The sequence below is a fragment of the Clupea harengus genome, chromosome 5 (assembly GCF_900700415.2).
Source record: "Clupea harengus chromosome 5, Ch_v2.0.2, whole genome shotgun sequence".
Classification (NCBI taxonomy): Eukaryota; Metazoa; Chordata; class Actinopteri; order Clupeiformes; family Clupeidae; genus Clupea; species Clupea harengus.
Genome location: NC_045156.1, coordinates 24,044,078 through 24,066,577, shown reverse-complemented (window position 1 = coordinate 24,066,577; position 22,500 = coordinate 24,044,078). Strand labels below are relative to the sequence as shown.

Here is a 22,500-nt window from a genome sequence, read left to right as displayed (position 1 = left end):
AGGAGAAGGACACAGGGATCAGAGCGGCCACTTTCTCTCTCACCGCCACCACCACCTCCTCCTCCTCCTCCTGCTCCACCGCCATCACTGCCAACACCCCCTCATCCACCACCTACCTCTCCCACCTCTGTGTTCCCTCTCCCAATGACAGCCACGGTGTCAGGGCGGCCCTTAAAAGCGCTGGACTGGTGCCAGAGTATTATGAGAGTGTAGGATGTGACCGAGGTGATGCATAGGGAAACAGTGAGGGTAAAAAAAGACAGATACAATCCACGAGAGAGGGGAAGAAAGAAGTGCACTTTTTAAAAGAAAACCAACCACTGTTACCGAAGGCAGGACCAGTCGGAGCTTATTTCCCTATGTTGAATAAACTGTGAGTCTTACTGTGGAATTGCGGTTACAGAACACACAGGGTTGAGACAGGCAATCTGTGCCTGTATTCGGTCCTGTGGTTCTCACATCGTTTTGGTAACACGCAACGCTACCTTTGAAGACTGTAAAGCCTCGATGGCAGGCCGCACAGGTCAGAGGTCACAGAAGCCCTAAACGCCCACACAAAGTAAGCCCCACTGCTCCAGGGTTGACCCTTGAGAGACCCTTAAGGGCCCCTAGTAAAACACAAAGGGACACATGGGCCCCCAGCCTGAATGCAAGTGGTCTGGAGCTAGTCTGATCAATACTGCTTTAAATGTGTGCTCTGCACCATATGTGAGGTCCTATATGTCCTTGAATATCTAGCATGTGCGTGTCAGTGACAGGGGCGCTGGTAGGAATCCTGGGTCCCCTGACAGAATTCTTAGTTAGGCCCCCCCCCCAACGAGATTTTCGGGACCCCTTCCTGCCAGGAATCATTTTCACCTGTCATGCCTTTATGGCACCCATGGTCAGTGAGTACTGTGTGTCACAATGACAAGTGTTAATGTGTGTCTAAGCAATCGTACCAAGTGAAATTCCTTGTAGGCTTACATGTCTTTTGCTTGGTGAATGAAGAAACTCAGTTTCTGATTCAGGTTGTAAGGGGTTCTGAGGGCCTGTAGCAGTGATCAGCAGATCTTCTGATTTTAAATATCCCTTTTCCCTATAAAAGTCTGGTTAATGAACGTTTTATAGCCTACTTAGTTGCATTGTGGTTATACCTTAATATCCATCTGAGGAAACTGCGTAAAAAAAGAATAAATATCAGATTGGATATGTTGTTGATGCTATAATTATGTCTCTATAATCTTTATAATGGTATATTTATTTTCATTTTACAAATAGTAAATCAAATGATTGTGATTTAAATAATGCTACGATATGTTAAGCAAGCCTTCTTAGTTTGATCGGTTGTGAAAGGTCAGGCTGGGTCGGTGGCCTGCTCTTGTATGATGGGCCATACAGGTCTCTTTTTTATTTTATTTTATTTAGCTATTTGTCAGCAATTGAAATACATTAATGTAGCTTATTGCATCATGTGTTGATGTGGTGTATGTCCAGTAGGCTATCTACTACAGGTATTAAATATGTCGAGTAAGCACAGGGTGGTTGGACCGTGAGCCGCTGCTTGCTGTGCGCTCATGCCCGGGGGTAGGGTGGGCCCAGGAGGCTTTCGTGCCCAGCGGCCCTCGATTTCATAATCCATCCATGCTGTGAAGGACCGATGGAGCAGCACAGCGAAGAACACTGAAACACCCACAGCGAGCCAAATGCTCTCATTCAGCTCCAAGAGTAGTTCCATTCATTCTCTACCACTGAGTCATTTACACCCAGGCAAAAAGTTTATTCTTGGTCTGTCAGCAGGAATGGAAACAATTCAACAGACACAAAGGCTATTTTAATCCGAGAAGTATGTCAGGAGAGAAAAAAAAACAAATTAGTCACGCGGCTGCTTGTTATTTTATGCCATAAGGCATGAGGATGAAGAAAAAAAGAGATTTCAAAATCCCCTGGACTGACAGTGCTGACGCGATCGCCCGTCGTTCTAATTAATGACATACGAAGCCTGGGACAGCCAGGTACGTGACAATTTAACATGTTGACGGAGTGTAACTCGCAACGTGTTTTAGGCTCGTCTTACAACGGGTAGTGTCGGAGGCAACAGCTTCATAAACCCAGTAAGAAAATCTCCGTCCTGAATGTACTTTCAGAAGCATTTTCAAGCCACATAAACTTTAACGCCGTCTTACATCTGCCCACCCTCAAGGCCTTCACCACAGTGGAACATCGATTTGCACATGGAGACACATTAAGGGAAAGAGAGGAAGAAAAGAGAGAGCAACAGAGACAGATAGAGACAGAGACAGAAAGAGAGAGAGAGGAGAGAGAGAAAGAGAGGCCAGATTTTTTTGCGTAAATATTCAACAATTCTGTATTTTCTCAATCTGTGTTTGCTGAGTTCATTCTCTCTGTCACACACAGCTGCATTGCCGTTCCTAATCTGCAATATAGCTGGCTGATACTGGAGCAAGCACGACTGTGCTAATCTCTCCAGAGATAGAGCCCTTTCTGGCTAGTAGATATTATCTCCCAACAAACCACCAAAACAGCTTAGGGGTACGGTAGGTGGAAGAGTCCTCAGCGTTCAGGTCATTGGTCAGTTCAGGTCTGTGTGCTCTACCTCGTCTTCGCTGCGGGGGGCGCTCCAACACTGACTCTCTCTCTCTGTTTGTCTGTCTGACTCTCTTGGTGCCCCTCAATCTTCTCTCTCATCCCTGCTAGAGAGTTCCTCTCTCCCCCTCTCCTCAAACTGGGCCCATTCATGTGAGCTCTACTGGAGTGCTGTGAGGTGATGATGAATGGGATTTCAGAGAATTACACTGAATCAACGGGCAAAATCAAATGAGAAAATCACTAAATCTGACTCAAACTGGGTGGTCTTTTTTCCTGGCACATTTAAAAAAATGGTTTAAAATGGTTTCATAATGCAGTTTCATAATACAGTCTGTATCATTTTAAAAGAGCAGGTACATGCATAAGAGACCTTTACAGGAAACGGACTCCTTTTGGTGCTAGGGGAATAGCATTAAAATCCTTTCACAGAACTCTGGGAGGAAAACCTCTTTTGGAAGACAAAAAACCTACACAGCGGAGCCTCCCACTGCTCTCTCTCTATCTCTCTCTCTCTCTCTGCACGACCATCTTTGGTCTAAACAGAACGCTGGCTGCGGGATGAGGAAGTGACCTCACGAAGCCGCCCCTCCCCACCCCCCGCTGCCCCCCTCCTCGGGCTGTCGGAGGCTGTGCTTGATGGATGGGAAGCATATGGCGAGAGGAGATGGATCTGGACGGGCAGCCCAGCAGGCTGAGGGAGGCTTGCATGCTGAACGAGACTCCCCCGCCCCCCCCCCACCCCCAACACCCCAACCTACCCCGTCTCTACCACCTTCACTCCTCGCACTCCTACCTGCCCACCCCCAACTACAACCCCACCCCCCAACCACCACCACCACCACCCTGCCATGGCACCATGATGGGTTATCAGGTGAAGTGAGCAGGAGGAGAGGAGAGAAGATGGAGAGCGGGAAGGAGACGCGGGAGGGAGGCGCAGGAGACGGGAGGCAGACGGTAGAGAGCATGAGTGCGGTGCAGGAGCGGCTGTGTGGCATTACAGACAAACATCATTAGTGCTTCAGGGCTGTGGGGGTTCATTCCTTTTGTGTGAGTGTTTTTATTTTTATTTATTTTTATTCCGGTCTCAAGCAACTATGTGTGGGGAAGAATGCCAGACAGCATCTGCGTGAGGACAGAGACAGAGAGAGAGAGAGAGAGAGAGCGAGAGAGAGAGAGAGAGAGAGAGAGAGAGAGAGAGCGAGAGAGAGAGAGAGAGTGTCAGTATGGAAGAGAGAGGGAAGAGCAAAGGCAGAATAGAGGTCTGGAGACCAACACATCTTTCCACTGGATGCCGCATGGCAGGGCATTAAAGAGCCTGTCTCTCTTTCCTGATATGAATTCCACCATATAGACATACGTGTATGTGCATACTCTGTCTACATTATTACACATATGCAGACATTGAGCTATGCACACATGCACATGCTCATTTACATTTACAAACACAATCATGAATGTAAACACAATGGTCAAACCCACATTTCTGCAATACACACATACTCTATGACAAAGGCTCTCTGTCACATACACATGAATTGGTACACACAAACACACACAGACACACACACACACACACACACACACACACACACACACTTGCTTGCTTTGGGTGATGTGTGGCAGACACACGGTCAGCACCTTTAAAACACACCAGTGCAAAAATTATTACTCTCCTCGATGGACTCCATTACTTTAAAACCACCAGAAAGAGCGTGAAAGAGTAAGTGAGGGGGAGAGAGAGAGAGAGAGAGAGAGAGAGAGAAAGAAGGAGATTGAAAAAACAAGTGAATGATGAGAGAAAGAAAATCATAGAGAGAGAGAGAGAGAAAGAGAGAGAGGGGGATGAGAAGTCAGGGAGGCGTGAGAGTAACGCAGACCCCGTCATATGCAAACATACGGCACTATCATCCTCTGAGCTCTGGACTCTCCCCACCCTGTGATTGTGTGTACAAAAGAGACAGGGTTTTGAGGTAGGTGTGGGGGGGTGTGGGGTGTGGGGGGGTGGGGGGTGGTGGTAACCGGTAGATGTGATCAAAGCACAGGATAGGGATTTCTCAGAGCTTGTTGCGGCTAAGCCCATTTAGCTGTGTGTTTAGACCGGCTCCCCGCTGAAACAGAGAAAAGCACAGCTGTGGCTCCAGGGAGAGCCCCCGCTGAAATGGACGGGGATAATCTAAAAGCATGGAACAACACACGTCCTTTACTGGCCACATGGGTGCCCATCACAAGGCGGGTGTGAAAAGGTAGAAAATGGTGCTTTTCTGTTCAAATGCTTCCAGACTCATATAACTCTGAAAATATGATAATAAACATTGTTCTCCCAGTATTCACTGTGCTTTCTGTTTGTTCCTCTGTTTCAGGCCAGCTATGCCTCCCGAGCCTCAAACAAAGGACCAGAATGCATAGAATACACACATTGGGAAACATTTCTATTTTTCACAACAAAAAACTATATATTGAAGCTTTAAACAGAGGCATGATGAACTGAAATGCTTTGCCCCCATCACAGTGAGACACAATTCAAGGAAATAGTATTCCGTCACTTGTTTAAAATTGGATATAAACATTCCTGCAAACAAAAAAAAGGTGCTGCACAAATGCACACTATTAAGGAGACTGACAGAGATCCATTTGTAATGTGCTTTGTGCAAAATAAGCAAAACCCAGGAGAGGGAGATATACTACAGCACCCATGAGAGCTAGACCTTGGGTTAAGTGGAAAGATAGAACATGGTATTTAAAAAAAAAAAAACTCACTTCATGTTTTTACCTCAGTGAATCACTGGGAAGCACATAGTGGAAATCAGAAAGACAGTGGGAGCATAGACCTTGGGCCAATGCCTAAGCTGAATTTAATATGGAAATACCAGGGACAAAATGGCATTTCAAGTAAAAGTCATGTCCATGCCGGTTTTGTGATAAACTAAACCCTTGGTCTGTAATCTATTCTGCGGGGTGCTTTTAACCCCGTCACATTGCCAGACACCATCGCTGCTCCCAGAACCACCTCTGAACCAATGAAATATGCAGCTGATCATGGGCCATGTGAGTGAATCTGACCCCAGGTCAGTAATCTTGACAAACACATCAGTAGTATTGCCTGGTCCCAGCGAGAGGCCCAGTCTGAATCATGCAACGTGAATTAAATCAACCATGATTCTTAATCATGCGATATGCATTAAATCTGATGTTAATGATGCCCACAGGCGGAGGACCAGAGGGGATGAGGTGGGAGGGTAAAAACCCACCGGATGCCTTCAGTTTCATGTTCCTCTTGTCAAAGATCAACTCAAACTATTTTTTTACTGAAGACATCTGATCTGGAGAGACACGAGAGGCACTCAGAGGTCAAACTTACATAATTACTGTATTAATTATTAATTAGTAATGGTGGGAGATTAAAATCGATAGTGTAGTATCGCTATATGTTTGGCACAATGTTATATCAATATAGTGGCGCCAAGTATCGATATTTATTTGATTAATATTATGATTTTAATTTTATTTTGCTTAATGTCTACTCCGATAACATTGCTGATGTTATGTGTGTGTGTGTGTGTGTGTGTGTGTGTGTGTGTGTGTTCAGTGAAGGACTGAGTTGGGATTTTGTACTATTCACAAAAAGTGCAGTGGTCCATAAACTCACTGTGTAGTGTATGCATGTGTTTAGAACAGCAGGAGTTGAAATATGTGATAATTATGTTCACACAATTAAATGGGAAGATTCAAGTGAGATGAATTTAGTCGTGTGGTTTTTTCCTTGTGACTTATAATACATTTTAATGATATATGGGAGAAAGAAATCGCATGGTATCGCAGAATCGATTTCAACACGCTGCAACATAAAATGTAAAGAATCGCAATAAGAATATATTGTGGCCCAACTATCGTGTTGCCAACTCTCTGGCAATTTCCACCCCTCGTCCTTAGAGTGTCAAACCCCCTCCACATTTTACACCCTGTCTGCTCAGGAAAATGTACACACACCACAATCCATGGATCTAGTAACTTATCTTCAGTACACACATTCAGTCAGTTAGTAAGCTGTTTGGGGAAAACAGAATGATGTCCTAGACACCACACGCTACAGTACTTCCTCCATCCCCAGCCTTTCAGTTTCATATGTCCACCTGAAAAAACCTGGGCCACATGAGTGTTGATGAGCAGATACAGAAATGCTCACACACACAGGCACATATATGGGTAAACACACCCAAACAAACACAGACACAGACACAGACACACACGCACACACACACACACACACACACACACACACACACACACACACAAACACGTACACATACGCATTAGCTTACTTCCTGAAGTAAGGGAACGCTGGTGTAATGGGCTGCCAAATCTCATCTTTTATGTGTGTGTGATTTACTTTGTCAGCAGACATTAAGGCGGTGGGTGGAGTACTGATTCACAAGGCTCTCTCTCTCTCTCTCTCTCTCCCTCCCTCCCTCTCTCCCCATCTCTCTGCTGATCCCTCTCCATCTATCTGTCTCGCTCTATCGGTCTCTCTCTCTATTAGTTTCCATCTCTCTCCCTCTGTCATACTGTGTGGAGGAGAGGGTAATCACAGAGATGTGTTTGATTAAATGGACTGGAGGCCTATGACAGCACTCTAAAGGGAGGGATGCAGTGTGCTGACAGAGGTTGTCTGACTCCCTCTCTCTTTTGCTCTGTGTGTGTGTGTGTGTGTGTGTGTGTGTGTGTGTGTGTGTGTGTGTGTGTGCGTGTGTGTGTGTGTGTGCGTGTGTGTTTGTGAGTGTGTGTCTGTATGAATGTGTGTGAGTGGGAGGAGCACAATACTCTCAACCCAGAAGACTCAAAGACATGCTTCTTTTCATGGCTGGAGATTTTCCTCTCCCCTTTTTTAAAAGATCTTCTTTTATTCCATGCATCCAACTCTCATCCAGCCCATCCTCTCCCCCTGGCCATTGTATATGTGAGGATGGGGGAAGCACTATCTCATGCCAGCATCATCGCAGGAGCTCGCGCTATCAGTATGAGGTACAGCAGATCACCAGCCGTCGCCAAAAGACTCATAAAGCGATGCTTTCACCGGGGTCGGTAATTAATTACCTTTAATTAAAAAGCCTCTCGGCCAGCCCAGCATGGGGACGGGAAAGACCCCCATCACCCATAGACTCCTCCATCTGATGTGAGGCAGGGCCTGGCAGAAGGCTGCCCCCATGCAGATGGGTTAGGAGATGAGAGATGAGCCGAGACGCTGAGCCCTGGCCAACCCCAGCCACAGAGACTGAGCTGTTGTGTGCTCACAGCTCTGTTTCATTCTGTGTGTGTGTGTGTGTGTGTGTGTGTGTGTGTGTGTGTGTGTGTGTGTGTGTGTGTGTGTGTGTGTGTGTGTGTGTGTGTGTGTGTGTGTGTGTGTGTGTGTGTGTGTGTGTGTGTGTTTGTGTTTGTGTACCTAATCAGCCAGGCTGTGATGGAAATAGGGAAATGGGTGTGGGAAAATCTGTAGAATTAGGGGGGGAGAAACATCAGTAACCACATCCTCCCTTCCAAAAGAGGCTCTTCTTATTTCTGCTGTAATTTTGTTTTGTTTACACTTAATCTTTTTCCTCATAAAGTCCCCTTGGGGGTCATTGATGACACCTCTCGAATAAAATATAGTGTCACTATAATGATCAAGTATACTGCTTTTTTGCCCTTTTACTTGCTTGTTTTTTTAATTAACAAAAGGCTCTTATCAGTCGCTCTGGGAAGCTGTTTATCAATTGACAATGTGACACGCTGCATATCATTGACATCCTCCAGCTCCCCTAATTGAAAGGCCTTGAGGGATAAAAATGTTACCTAACAACAAGACATGCAAGCTCAGCACTGTTCGAGATCTGAGCCTTTAATCTCATTCATAGAACGGGGGTCTGGTCTCTCACTGCTTGACTTGGTGCCAAATGTTCTAAGACTTTTGAGCCTCCTTTCAGGCATACACACATGCTGCGCCCGAAAAAAACATGTGTGAAATGATTAAATGGATGCACTCAGCGTGAAGCTCGGTTTACGCACGGTCTACGAGAGAAATGACAAGTCGCGCCTCTCGCCCTCGTACATATACATTTATAAAGGGATCATTCATGGGACAGCTAACATGGGGAGTTTAGCACACAAAATGGGAGTGTGTACTGAAGATGATTATATATTCTACTCAGTGGACCCGAGGTCAGGCAGTTAACCAGGGGGCCAATTTTTCTGGGATATTCCTATGCCTCTTAAGAGCAGGTGAAATCCACTGTAATTAATTTAGACCTTCCTTAAGCAAAACTTGTAGTTATAAGCATGTGATGAACAAAGTACTCATTATTCAAATTTCTTATCACAATATGTTATGTGTATTTTTCTTTCCTGGGCAGAACTGTTGTATAAAAGTAGTCTGATTTATGGCTCACGGTTGTGTTATTGACGGTAATATCAGGGTATCTGGCAATTTCCACAGCCCTGGTCCCTGTGATGTTCTAACGCTTCAGTGACAGTACCTCAGAGTTAGCTTAGTATAAAACTTGAGCGTCGTGCAAAAAATACATACTCATCTTCATTTCTACATATCCACCACATTATTAGTAGTATTCTGAGTACATTGGACATAGGTGCCGGTTGCAGCATAATCAACTTCACTTAGCACAGCGCCCTCCCGCATATGTACAGCTGGCCTTTGATATCTTAGCCTTTGAGGCTCTAAGGCTAAAGCTAGGGCTTTTATAGCAAATGTCGAGTATATGGCGTGTGTACCTGGGTTAATACAATGTTTCTAAAAATGATCCTAAGTTGCTTCAAGAGTCTTGTGGGTGCTGGTGTGCTTTGTATCTCTAACTGTACACTCAGTGGACCATGGGCATTCCGACTTTTTTGACAGTTAAAGAGCTCATGTCGTTGAAACCTCATTTTTGAACTCATAATCAGTCCTTGTATTTGGACAGTAGGAGGTTCAATGTCCATTGAAATTGGCTATGGTGGTCTGCATATATTATACTGACACAACAGCAGTGGAGCCATTTTGGAGCCATCTCATGTGAAACTGAGGGGACTGGTAACGGAGTGAGGTAAATAACATTGGTTAATATATATATTAGTATTATATATATTAGTTAATATTGAGTTTGGTGCAGTATTGTGACATGTGATATCAATCGATGTATTTTACTTGTGCTGCTACCATTATTATAATGTCATAGTGATAAATGATCAGGAATTATAATGTACTTTGCAAGGTTGTAAGATATCTAGGTAGCAAATTAGCTAGTCATATTGTGGTAATTTAATGTTAGATACTATTCAAGACATAGTTGCAGCAAGAGCAAAGTGTGGGCCTCACAAATAATGACTTCATAATTCTCAATGAAGACAACTATTTGGTATGGATGTTTTTAAATTCTAAAGAAAAACCTACCTCTTAATGCAGATCCTTAAATATGACTGCTAATCTGTTGGAACCATCGAGCTTTCTTTTGCCCCGGATGTTTGTGTAACTTTTCCAACATGTGTGCAGAAATGCCTATTTATATACAGTACTATTACTTTCTTTACTTAGATTAGTTTTTAATGTCATAGGTTAGATTTTCCCCAGGTGTCTTGAAGAGGCAGAACTGGAATAACATTAAATGTTTTGAATACATTTTGCAAACTGAAAAATGTCATCTTTGCATTCAGCTCACATTCGAGACACAAAGCTTGCTTTTGTCTATTATCACATGGAATGTTTCCTTAATGCTGAGATTAGTCTAACTGCTGGTCGATACCTGGCATCAGGATTGCTGTTGTGTGGAGATTCGACCTTTATGACAGCGCACTAATCAGGGAAAGTCTACATGAGGCCATTTTTCAGCCCTTCAGCACAACCTCTGATCAGATGCCAGGCTGCTAATATATTCATTGCTGCTTAGCGTAGCATGACATTGTTTTCACACATAAGTAGTTTTACTCCAAGTGTTTCTCAGAATAATTTGTGAGTGGTACATTATGTGTTGCCAGCTCAGAAAGCCTGCATGAACCCAAGCATATTGAGTGTATTGACACTGATTAGCATTAGCTGTAGGTTTGCATTGCATTGTTGGTGCCTTTTTCTGCGTAATCACTTCATTACAGCATGGCGCACCTCATGCATGCACTATGATATATCTGGCATGATCTAGATGGTGATATCTGTGGTATTGTGTACATAGCAATATCTTCATGAAGAGCTACTGACTATGGTTGTGGGAAAAACAAGGTCATGACTTCAATTAGCATGAATCGGGAGTGCTGATACATGATACGCCTGTATTGGTTAAAAGCACCGCCTGGACTGTAGAAGTTGTCTTTCGCATGCTTCTCTGGGAAGTTCCCAGAGTGTACAAGGATACACATACACAGAACAACCTGCTATGATTCCTTGTGACACTAATATTCATAAGAAAACTAGTGGGAACAGAGGTGAAAGCTCAGATGCCATTGTGCCCTTTTATTAGACTATAATGAACCTCACTGGTATGGAGGAGGATGATCTGAATGACTATAATGCATATGTCTACTACTGAGATTCTCATTCATGTTTTCATGATGAAGAACTATTGTGGTGTGTTGGTAAGTGAAAAGCATTAATTATGCCACATTAATTATCACAAAATTATTTGTATCTTTGTAATTGTTGGAGGAAATGTCAATGAAGTGGATTAGTAGTCAGTTTGAGTACACATTGTCAGTAATCACAGTGCAAGTCAGACATTGGCAATTAAATCATACTTCAGCCATGAACCTGAGCACATCCTCGAAATGTCATTAAGAGTAATGAATATTAAATCTCCTGAGAAAGATGCATAATTCATTGACTGAACTTCAGGCATTTATGCAATCGATGATGGAGATATGCAAAAATCTATTGTGTGAAAGTCATTACTACAAGAGATGCATTCAAGAAAGTATTCATGAAAGACTGTGCCAGGGCACAAATCCCATCCTACAGTCTAACCCTTAACTTTCATAGAAGATGGATGCAATGCGCCCGCCACGTACATGCATACTAAAAGCTGTCAGGGAATTTATAGGTGCATGAATACATTTAAATATACAATACTGAAAACAAAGTGTACCATAGCCTGTAATCATTGTTTTATCCAGGAACTAACTTAGAAAAGTTAAATAAAATAAAAAAAATTTGAATTGGTGGAGAGGGTTTTAGTTGTGTACTATATTGGGACCCTGATTGTTTTTTTTAGCACCATGTCCATAGATTTGGTCTCTTGACCAATGTTCTGTTTCTGAGTCCTCTTTATTATGCTTGCTTATCTATAGCAGTTTTTCCACTTAATTGATATTTTACCGAATCTTAAATGAATGTCCCAAGGAAGCGCTGGTCACAACAGGTGACAGCACTTACTTGAGCCGTGCTGTTCCCAAAGCAAGTGATGTAATGGATTTCGGAGTGGATGTGTGTGTGTGAGTGTGTGTTTGTGTGGGTGTGTGTGTGTGTGTGTGTGTGCGTGTGTGTGTGTCTGTGTGTGTTTGTGTGTGTGTGTGTGTGTGTGTGTGCTTATGAAAGATTCAATCTTACAACACAATCTATTTCTAAACATAGCTATACCACCTGTGTTTTCACATATAATCTACTAGATAAATACAGAACAGAAAAAGGCTAGCCTGGGTTTTTTTCTTTCAGATTTTGAGAGCACAACCAAAATAATCTACTATTCAGATCTTTGTCAGAAGTGACCCCAGACTTCCTCACACAGAGAACACAGCCCCCACAGACATCACTCCATCCCAATCCCTTACAACGCTCCGCTTCCGAGAGGAATCCGTTATTTCTTCCTCCTCCATCAGTTTTTTTCCCCTCTTTTATTCCTCCTCTGCTTTGATGCATCCCTGCCACGTTCTTTCACATCCATCATGCCCCTCTCACCCCCACCACTCCTCCGCACCTCCCCCTCTCTGCTTCCCTCTCTCTCTCTATCTCGTATTGACACCTTGCCATTTCCCCGACGCCGCTCAATCCATCATATTCACCGGCCCATCAGAAAGGCCATGTCGAGTGTGATCTCCCCTTTCACCTCTCTTTCATCTGTCCATCCAGCACAGGAACTGGCCCCTGGTCCCAAACACAGGAGGGTTCTGGCTCACCAGCTGCAGTCAGACCAAGTTCAGGAACTCTCAATTTAGATGTCATATATATATATACACAGGGAATCCTACAAGCAGGAGCATTTGTTTTAATTTGTTGTCATCTAAGTACAGATGTAGTTATTAAAGATGATGTAATGATGTTAACACGATATTGTCGCCGCTAATGAAATGACTGCTCAATTCTATAATTCTACACATGTAATAAGCAGTCAATAGAATAGCAATACATGGTTAAAAATAAAGACTTAAGGAGCTGGAGGCTTTGGCCGATCTGAACAAAATGTAGCGGTTGTCACATATTAGTGTAATAGTGATAAGAGCTTAAGAGTGTGGGGGTTTGAGAGCGACAGCACAAGCCCCAGCTGAATGCCGTGAGCATCATAAGGACTTCCTGTTGGACATGCGGACGTGCACACACAGTGCTGGACTCGTCTCTGAGAACGCCCTCAGCCCGTTTAAAAGAACCAGGTCACTGTCACACACAGGCCTGCCCAGCCCTCTGTCCTCTGTCCTCTGCCTGCCTCCCTCCCACACACTGATGGAGGCACCAGCCTCTGCACCACTCCCACGCCTGTCATCCGGGGGGTGCCGAGCAGAGTGTGCCCCCCCCCCCCCCCTGTAGCGCAGCGACACTCACTTGCGCTGGCAGAGGGTGCCAGCAGCGGTGAGGCAGGGGTCAGGGCGACGGCCCGCCTCTGATCCTTTATGGCATGGCACGCAACGCAGGAGCCACTCCGCCAATACACACTCATCCGCACTGCCACCCTCACACAGCATTCCTCTCCCTCTCTCTTTTCTCTCTCTCTCTCTCTCTCTCTCTCTCTCTCTCTCTCTATCTCTCTCCCTCCCTCTCTCCCACCTTGTCTTTTCCCTTTGAAGAGGAAATAGTGTTTTACTTAACTGTACCTCTTGAAAAAAAAAAATTATATAACCTTGGAATTCTGTTCTTAGAAGGTTTTTTTTTAAATAAAAGGAATGTCTTGGCTATTGGTCATTGGGGATAACTACAGCTCCTCACCTGAGGCCACTGGGTCAGTGAAATAGTGTGTGTGTGTGTGTATGTGTGTGTGAGTGTGTGTGTGTGTGTGTGTGTGTGTGTGTGTGTGTGTGTGTGTGTGTGTGTGTGTGTGTGTGTGTGTGTGTGTGCGCGCGCGCGTGTGTGTGTGTTGTGTTGAATCAACAATCAATACAACGTCCACTGAATTCTTTATATCCTTATATGGCATCAAGGGCATTTATTTACTGGAGTGTTATTCAAGGAAGGATGTTCTTGTGTCTGTGTGTGTGTGTGTGTGTGTGTGTGTGTGTGTGTGTGTGTGTGTGTGTGTGTGTGTGTGTGTGTGTGTGTGTGTGTGTGTGAGTGTGTGTGTGTGTGGGGGGGAGGAGGAAAACAGGGAGACACATCAGCTAAATTAAACTTCTACAGAGGGCTTGTTGAGACCATTGGTATTCCTCCTATTTTGTTAGGGGAGGGTGCATTTTATTTTTCTTCTCTGAGAGCAGACAGGAAAAATATGTGTAGGTGTTTGTGTGTGTCTCTGTGTGTGTGTGTGTGTGTGTGTGTGTGTGTGAGAGAGAGAGAGAGAGAGAGCTCTAATTGGCTGTGAGTTGGGACTTGATGCTTTGCCGACGGCTTCAGTGCTTCTAGTGACACACACACACATGCACTCACACACACACACACACACACACACACACACACACACACACACACACACACACACACACACACACACACATACACACAGCCAGCCATGAATAAAAAGTACACGCTAGTGAAAACAGAGACTCGTGCCCAGCGACAGTGACTAAATGTACACCCTGTGCATGTATCTCAGCATGTTAAGATGACACATAATTCAGGCACAAAATTCATACATCACCCTAACACTCACACAGCCAAACCCTAACACACACAAGCAAGGACGATTAGTGCCAACGCACAGGACGAGCCAAACGCTCTAACACGCACGCTCCCTACTATGATCTGGGGAGCTCAATGACTGAGTCACGGGAGACGCAATCGAGAGACGCAATCGCTCGCACTCACAGGCACTTAGGAGACGGAGAAATGCACATACAGACTAAGAGGCACGCGAACACGCAAGCCACCCCGCGCGCTGACACACTGAATACGCAGCAGGTCACCGGGGGGGGTTAGGGAGCTTCTGCGGCCCGCTACGATCGCTACCGTCTCCGGATAGGGGGGGGGGGGGGGGGGGCATGGCAAAGCCTTTCCTCTGTGGAGAAACTACATTTGCTCTACAAATCACATAAATGTACTACAGCTCTGAGAAACAAATATGCATTTTGTGGATTTGATTCAGAGAAGCCCCAAAAAATTGCCGTACTGTGTTTGGTGTATCTCTCCCCTCTGACTATGTCTGTGTGTGTGTGTGTGTGTGTGTGTATGTGTGTGTGTGTGTGACGAAAGAAGTTGTGACGTCTCAGCTGACGTGTGTGTGTGTGTGTGTGTGTGTGTGTGTGTGTGTGTCTGCGTGTGCGTGTGCGTGTGTGTGTGTGTGTGTGTGTGTGACAAAAGAAGTTGTGACGTCTCAGCTGACATGTGTGTGTGTGCGTGTGCGTGTGCGTGTGTGTGTGCGTGTGCGTGTGCGTGTGCGTGTGCGTTTGCGTTTGCGTTTGCGTGTGTGTGCGTGTGTGTGTGCGTATGTGTGTGTGACGAAAGAAGTTGTGACGTCTCAGCTGACGTGTGTGTGTGTGTGTGTGTGTGTGTGAGTGTGTGTGTGTGTGTGTGTGACGAAAGAAGTTGTGACGTCTCAGCTGACGTGTGTGTGTGTGTGTGTGTATGTGTGTGTGTGTGTGTGTGTGAGCCACTGAAACTGAAGGGCTGTGCCTATTGTCAGCAGTATGCACTCTAACTGTAACTACTGTAAGAATGTGAAATAAGCAGCAGAACAGTACCAATGTGCTGCACTGAGTGTGTGTCTGCCTTTGTATTCATGGCTGTGAGTGTGTGGCTGCCAAAGAGAATACCTGGTGTAGCTGTACGTGTGTAGCTCAGTGTGTCTCTGCACTGCGTTGGGTGCGGTTGTAGGCAGGTAGGTGTTTTTATGTGCAGGTTCATGTGTATACGGGTTCGGGTGGTGCTGCGAGTTGTTGCCGTAGTTTTGTATTTTGTTGCTGAAGTTTCGGTGTGAGTATGGTAAGTAAGTTTTGGTGTGAGTATGGTAAGTAAGTTTCGTTGTGTGAGTATGGTGCGTACGTTTCGGTGTGAGTATGGTAAGTAAGTTTCGGTGTGAGTATGGTAAGTAAGTTTCGGTGTGTGAGTATGGTGCGTAAGTTTCGGTGTGAGTATGGTAAGTAAGCTTCGGTGTGAGTATGGTAAGTAAGTTTCGGTGTGAGTATGGTAAGTATGGTTTCGGTGTGAGTATGGTAAGTAAGTTTCGGTGTGAGTATGGTAAGTAAGTTTCGGTGTGAGTATGGTAAGTAAGTTTCGGTGTGTGAGTATGGTAAGTAAGTTTCGTGTGTGAGTATGGTAAGTATGGTTTCGGTGTGAGTATGGTAAGTATGGTTTCGGTGTGAGTATGGTAAGTAAGTTTGGTTTTAGCTGTGCATGGGTAGTGATCCATGCGTGGGTGTAGCTGTGAGTGTGTGAGTTTAAGAGTGTAAGTGAGGTACATGACTGTGTGTGTGTGTGTGTGTGTGTGTGTGTGTGTGTACTGGTTCTGACCCCTGGAGACAGCTGGGAGTTAAAAGCAGCTTCATTAAAACGAGGAGCGACCGGCTGGATTAAACAGCCATGGCAAATCACACACTGAAATCAGTCCCATTATGCAAAGGCAGGCCGGAGGCAGGGAGAGACTGGTGAAGCGGTGTGAGTGTGTGTGTGTGTGTGTGTGTGTGTGTGTGTGTGTGTGTGTGTGTGTGTGAGAGAGAGAGAAAGTGTATGTGTATATGTGTCTGAGCACTTGAATATGTGTGTATTTGTGTGTGTATGTGTGTGTGTGTATGAGAGTGAAAAAGAGAGAGACAGAGAGAGAAGGAGTGTGTGTGTGTGTGAGTGTGTGAGTGTGTGTGTGTGTGTGTGTGTGTGTGTGTGTGTGTGTGTGTGTGTGAGTGTGTGTGTATGTGCCTTTGAGCAGCCCCACCAGCCCGCCAGTCACTCCCCTGCTGTGCCGTGTCCTCGCTCTGTCACTGGCTGTTATCATATGATGATTATTTCATTATTTTCCCTCAGAGGATGTCCTTGTCTTGAGTGACCCACATACGCTGGCGCGGGCCTCTGACTCCCCGTCCCACCTGATGTCTGAGGCCGTCCCGTCCCTCCCGTCCCTCCCGTCCCTCCCCACCTCCCTGAGCTCACCCAGCTCTCCGCTTGTCTGTTCGGGCCTTTATGACTTTGTGAAATTTCACTCTTTAAGTCACAACGTCAAACTCAGAAGGAAACTTGACTTCTACCGTATTTCCATTAGTTTGGTAGCTTTTAACAGCCTTAATCTACAACAGACATCGACCGTTCGGTCATGCCGGGACATATCAAACTTCGGCTTTGGCGTATCGACCTCGCTATCGCTCGGTCGATACGTTAAAGCCTCAGTTTGATATTTCCCGGCATGACCTCACTCTCGGTTAGTACGTAGTTAATATTGAATCCAAAAATAGATCGAAATGTACTGTTCTTTCATATAGAAAAGTGAGTTCAATAGTACTGATGCATTGCAAAACAAAAGAGAAAAAGCATATGCCCACAGGGTGCATTCTGAGAAGAACTATTTCACTGAAACAACTCGGACTCAACTCATTTATCAAATTCCATTCACCCATGTAAGATCTCAATTCTGAACAATTAAGTGCCAACTTCTATTTGTACCGCCAGTCAAACGGTCAGTGTGAATCATTTCTACCTGAAGGCATGGCAAATAAAAAGAGGAATTGCATCTCTGCCAACATCAACTTCTGATAACAACAGAAGCGATAGCAAAAATAATAACAGGCCCTGCCTTCAGAATCGCAACCAGCAGCAAGCACTTGTGCCTCATAAAAAGACATTAAAATTCCAGCCCACCACACACTGACAGCTGTACGATGATAAGCGGAGCCCTGCGGTTGTCTGGGTGAAATGCTCTCGGTGTTGCCCGTGTGTGTAAACAGCACAGAGGCCGTGTCAGTGGAGAGAGCGCTGGAGGGGCACCAGCTGCCGTCTCACCTGGTTTTGGGGGACGTGGTCAGCCACTCCTCATGCTTCTCGAACGTGATCAGGTAGGCTGCGATCTCCTGGAAGAGGGTGATGAAAAGAGGGAGGGGAAGGGAAGGAGATGAAGAAGAAGAAGAAGAAGAAGAAGAAGAAGAAGAAGAAGAAGAAGAAGAGGGTTAGTCTCAGGGCATACCAGTTTCACATTTACACAGTGTTGAAGTGTTTACCTTCAAAGAAGCGCTTTTTTTTTCTCGTTCTTATTGATCACAGTAGACATCAGTGGCGAACAATAACTGACACACTTAACGCGAGCACAAACACAGGAGGCAGAGTTCTCTCTCTCTCTCTTTCTCTCTCTGTCTCTCTCTGTCTCTCTCTGTCTCTCTCTCTCTCTCGCTCTCTGTCTCTCTCTCTTTCTCTCTCTCTCTGTCTCTCTGACAGTGCCGCACACGCTCCCTCGGCTTCGACTTCAGAGAGAAGAATCTGTTTGGGCAAATAATCTTTTCTATTTCCTGCCCTCCTTTGATCACATCACAGATGAACGCTTCAGGGAGCATAACCTTGGATTGATACACCAGCAATCAGGCCCCAGGGGATATATTTTTTTTTCTTTCTCTCTCCCAGTCCTTTCTCTCTCTCCCTCTCTCTCCCTTTTGTTCACTCTCTGTTCTCTCTCTCATTAGTGCACAGAGTAAAAAATGTAGGGGCTACAGCCGCCCTTGACACTGCAAGCCCATCAAATCGGACTAAACAGAATTATCCTCCGAAGGTTGTTTCTGTTCCAACATTTTCTGCTTGACCAGGTTTAACCTCCTCAAGTCTTATCCTGGTGGAGACTCAGGAGGGATTTCCATCATCAACAAAGCGCTGGAATCATCAAGGATTTCGAATAGACGTGGCCGCAACACGCACATGTGATTTGTGCTACGGGTGTGCTGTGCTGGAAACTGCATTGAGGAGGTAGCTAGCAGGCTAATAAGGAAGCCCTAGTGGGTGGTTGCAGGCTGGGTGCTGAGATCTGACAGGTAAGGGCAGGCTGACATGGGGCATCAGTGTGGAACACTCGGTCATGGGGTGGATGTGTGTGTGTGCATGTGTGTGTGTGTGTGTGTGTGTGTTTGTGTATGTCAGTGTGGTGGGTGGGAGTGTATGTGCGTGTGGGCTAATCTGTCTCCTGGTGGTGACAAAGATATATGTGTATGCAATATGTATGTGTGTGCGCCGCGTGTGCACATGAGCCTTCTGCACCTGTCCATCTCCAGACAGAGATTAAAGAGCTTTGGATTTTTCCAGATGACCAGGTGATCACTGACAGCAGCCCATCGCTCATACCTCGCTCAGGTGTGAATCTGTGTGTGTGTGTGTGAGTGTGTGTGTGTGTGGGCGGGTGTGTGTTTCTGTGTGTGTGTGTGTGTGTCTGCAACCACCCACCCAAGCCACCCAATGCTCATGCTTCACACAGCCAAAGCTACAGTCACGCAGACTAGCCCCAGCCATCAGTCACTAATCATGTGTTGGCGTTGGCACAGGAGTGGAGTGGGTAGAGGAATGGGGGGGGGGGGGGCCTTCGGTGTGGGGGCAGTGAAGCCAGAGCGGACAGCAATGGCAGCTGCACCACAACCTGCCAACAGGTTGTCTTCCTGAAACGCTTCATGCTCTTGCCACAGGAAAGGGCCTTCACAGTGACTTCTCACAGGGGAGAAACACCTATTGACATTACGCGATCTTAACATGGCCGAGTCAATACAGTAGAATGGTAGGGTGTTAATGGTAGAAGTGTAAGTGTTTGATTCGCTTAATGTGATTGACTTGGTTTCGTCTGTCCTGTTTCCGCTGGTTTTGTGGGGTTGTTCCGCTGACATTAAACTGAGGGACTCTTGTCAACTTGGCAAGTTTGCCAGCCGAAATTCCAGAGGTACAAGTGCGTCCATTGTTTCCGTCTTTTTAGCGAGGGCAGCGCCGTGCCCGCGTGCCTCGTCTGGTTGCGCGGCGCGGGCGCCTACTGTTTTGTCCTCTTGTTTACCGCTGGGCCGGGGGTTTTCATTATTGCCTTGTGATTGTTTGTCGAGCGCGGACCTCCATGTCCCCCAGCACAGCGACTCATGGAGAGCAAGGCAAACAAGGCGAGCAAGAACAAAGGCAAAAAAAAAAAAGCAAAACAAAACAAAGCAAAAACCCGAGGGGAAATAGAATAATGGACAGAGGGCCTTTGTCACGGTTCGTCCTTTGCTGTTCTTTGTTTATTGCACCTCCATCTCTTTTTCCATCTTGCTCTCTCCTTCCCCCCGCCTAGCAACCATTCCTCCCCCTCCATCTCTGTCACTCTCTCTCTCCCACCTTTTCCCTTCTTTTTTTTCTTTTTGTTTGTCTTTTTTCCCTTTTTCTTCCTGGGGTCTCCTCTCCCTATCTCCTCCCTCGCTATTCCTGTCAGTCCTGCTCTCTCGGCTGAGCTCGTGAACCCCGACGCAGTCACTGCGGAGATTAAATGACAAATTCATTTTTTAACATGAAACGGGAGAGAATAAAGGCCTTGAGTCTGTTGTGCTCCGTCTGAGAGGCCCCCCCTCCTCCCCTCCCCTCCTCGCTCCCTTCACTCCCGTTACCCAGAGTTCACCTGGAGCGCCACACCTGCGTCTCAGCCCACGCGACGGCTTGCTTCAAGTTCACGGCAAAGGAAACAGTTTATGTGTGTAAGTCCTCAAAGTGTGTCTGTCTTGCTCTCTCTCTCTCTCTCTTTCCCATGTGTGTGTGCATGTGTAATGTGTGTGTGTGTGAGTATATATATGTATGTGTGTGTGTGTGTGTGCATGTGTAATGTGTGTGTGTGTGTGTGTGTGTGTGTGTGTGTGTGTGTGTGTGTGTGTGTGTGTGTGTGTGTGTGTGTGTGTGTGTGTGTGTGTGTGTGTGTGTGTGTGTGTGTGTGTGTGTGTGTGTGTGTGTGTGTGTGTGTGTGTGCAGGTGCTGTTTGTCTGACTGCACTGTGGGAATGATGAGATGAGAGGACTGCTGAGGAGGAGACAAATACAAAGATGACTGCCTCTCTCTCTCTCTTCTCTCTCTTACTCTCTCTCTTTCTCTCCCTCTCTCTCTATCACTCTCCCCTCCCTGAGATGTCTGCCTTTCTCTCAACCCTCTCTCTGTGCCAGGCATAGCGACGTCTCTCTCTCTCTCTCCCTCTTTTCTCATGATTGAACGTTTGTTGCTTCGCTCTATGAAATGCAAATTGGACTCTTGATGAAATATCCTTTGGTGTATCTCACAGTATCACCCGGTAAAGAAGACATCAGATGCCTGTGGGCTTTGTTTTTTTCTTTTCTTCAAAATGGCCAGGGCCCGGGTGAGGTTTCCCAAGTCGCACTCTTGGTGCTAAAAGGGAGGAATGGTGTCTTAACACTGTGACAGGTTTATTTGGAGTTGTAAACTTTTTTTTTTTTTTGAGGAGTTGCAGTGTAAATCAACACAAACGTCTGTGTGGGTGAAGCCGTTGGCAAGCGCTCCTCATGTTGAAGCAACACAGTCACTCCAAACAAAGAACTGAAACAAGGGGCTAATTAAATCAGCTTAGACATAAATATATTGCTAAATTAAATGTAGCTGAGACTGTAGACAGAGAGAGAGAGCGAGAGATAGAGAGAGAGAGAGAGAGAGAGAGAGAGAGAGAGAGAGAGAGATGAATGTGGACAGTCGGAGCTAATATCAACAGCAGCAAGATATGTCACAGCCTGCCATTTAAGAGACAGCTACTGGAAAAAAAATCCTGATTAAAGCCTTACGATGTTCCTTATTTATTTATGTATTATTATTTTATTATTTTATGATCAAATGTTTTATTAAACTACTACATGTATTATTTTAATGTATTACTATACTATACACTATACTATACCTATATTTCTATCTTGCACTGGACTATACACCAAACTATGCCTATATTGCTCAAATTCAATTGAGTATGTACCCCTAATTGCATTTCATTTTCACGTGTTTGAAAAAGGGTCTGATGCTCCAGTAACCACTTCAGCAACACACCTTTCATCTACCTCCTCCTGCATTGATACACGTGCAACTTGCGCGTACCTGCTGTTGCTCATCGATTTCATCCTGCGACTTTTGGACACCAATACCATAGGGAAGGGGGTATGTGACTTTTTGAGGTATGATCTATGACTTAATTAGAAGAATATGTTTGAATGATGATATAAAATAATAATAACTAGAATAACTAGATTTGTTAAAAAGAATAGTAATAAAACAAAATGAAATGATAATTTAAAATATCCAGATATAAAAATCTGGTGGGACACGTGCCCCCCCCCCCCCCCCGCCCCCCCCACCCCCCTGCCCACCCCATCTCGAATGGGCATGACGCCACTAGTTGTAATCATGTGCTCAGCTCCTCTTTCTTGTCATTCTGTCTACAATATCTCACTGAGAGCAATAACCTTCCAAAGAATGTTTCTTTTTTTTTTCTTTCTGCTACACTGGGATATAAAAATAATGAAGGTTGGTTGTTTCATCATGACACTTACTATTGTACATCCACTAATTTCAAAGAACACGAAGCCCTTTTAATTTGGGCGCCTCTAGCTGAGGTGGTTTGTTTGTTATTCTGCCATTTTCTTTTGAGTGTA

At 45.3% G+C, this 22,500-nt stretch overlaps 1 protein-coding gene across 7 annotated transcripts in view; it reads right to left on the bottom strand.

The window, feature by feature from the left end:
- The window catches only part of LOC105895866 (calmodulin-binding transcription activator 1), a 225,099-nt gene that overhangs the window by 89,902 nt on the left and 112,697 nt on the right, over window positions 1-22,500 (bottom strand). For all 7 annotated transcript variants that reach the window (XM_031568222.2, XM_031568224.2, XM_031568223.2 and 4 more), the window contains exon 4: window positions 17,882-17,949. In XM_031568222.2, the coding sequence (XP_031424082.1) occupies window positions 17,882-17,949 (68 nt within the window). The remainder of the gene's footprint in view (window positions 1-17,881; window positions 17,950-22,500) is intronic.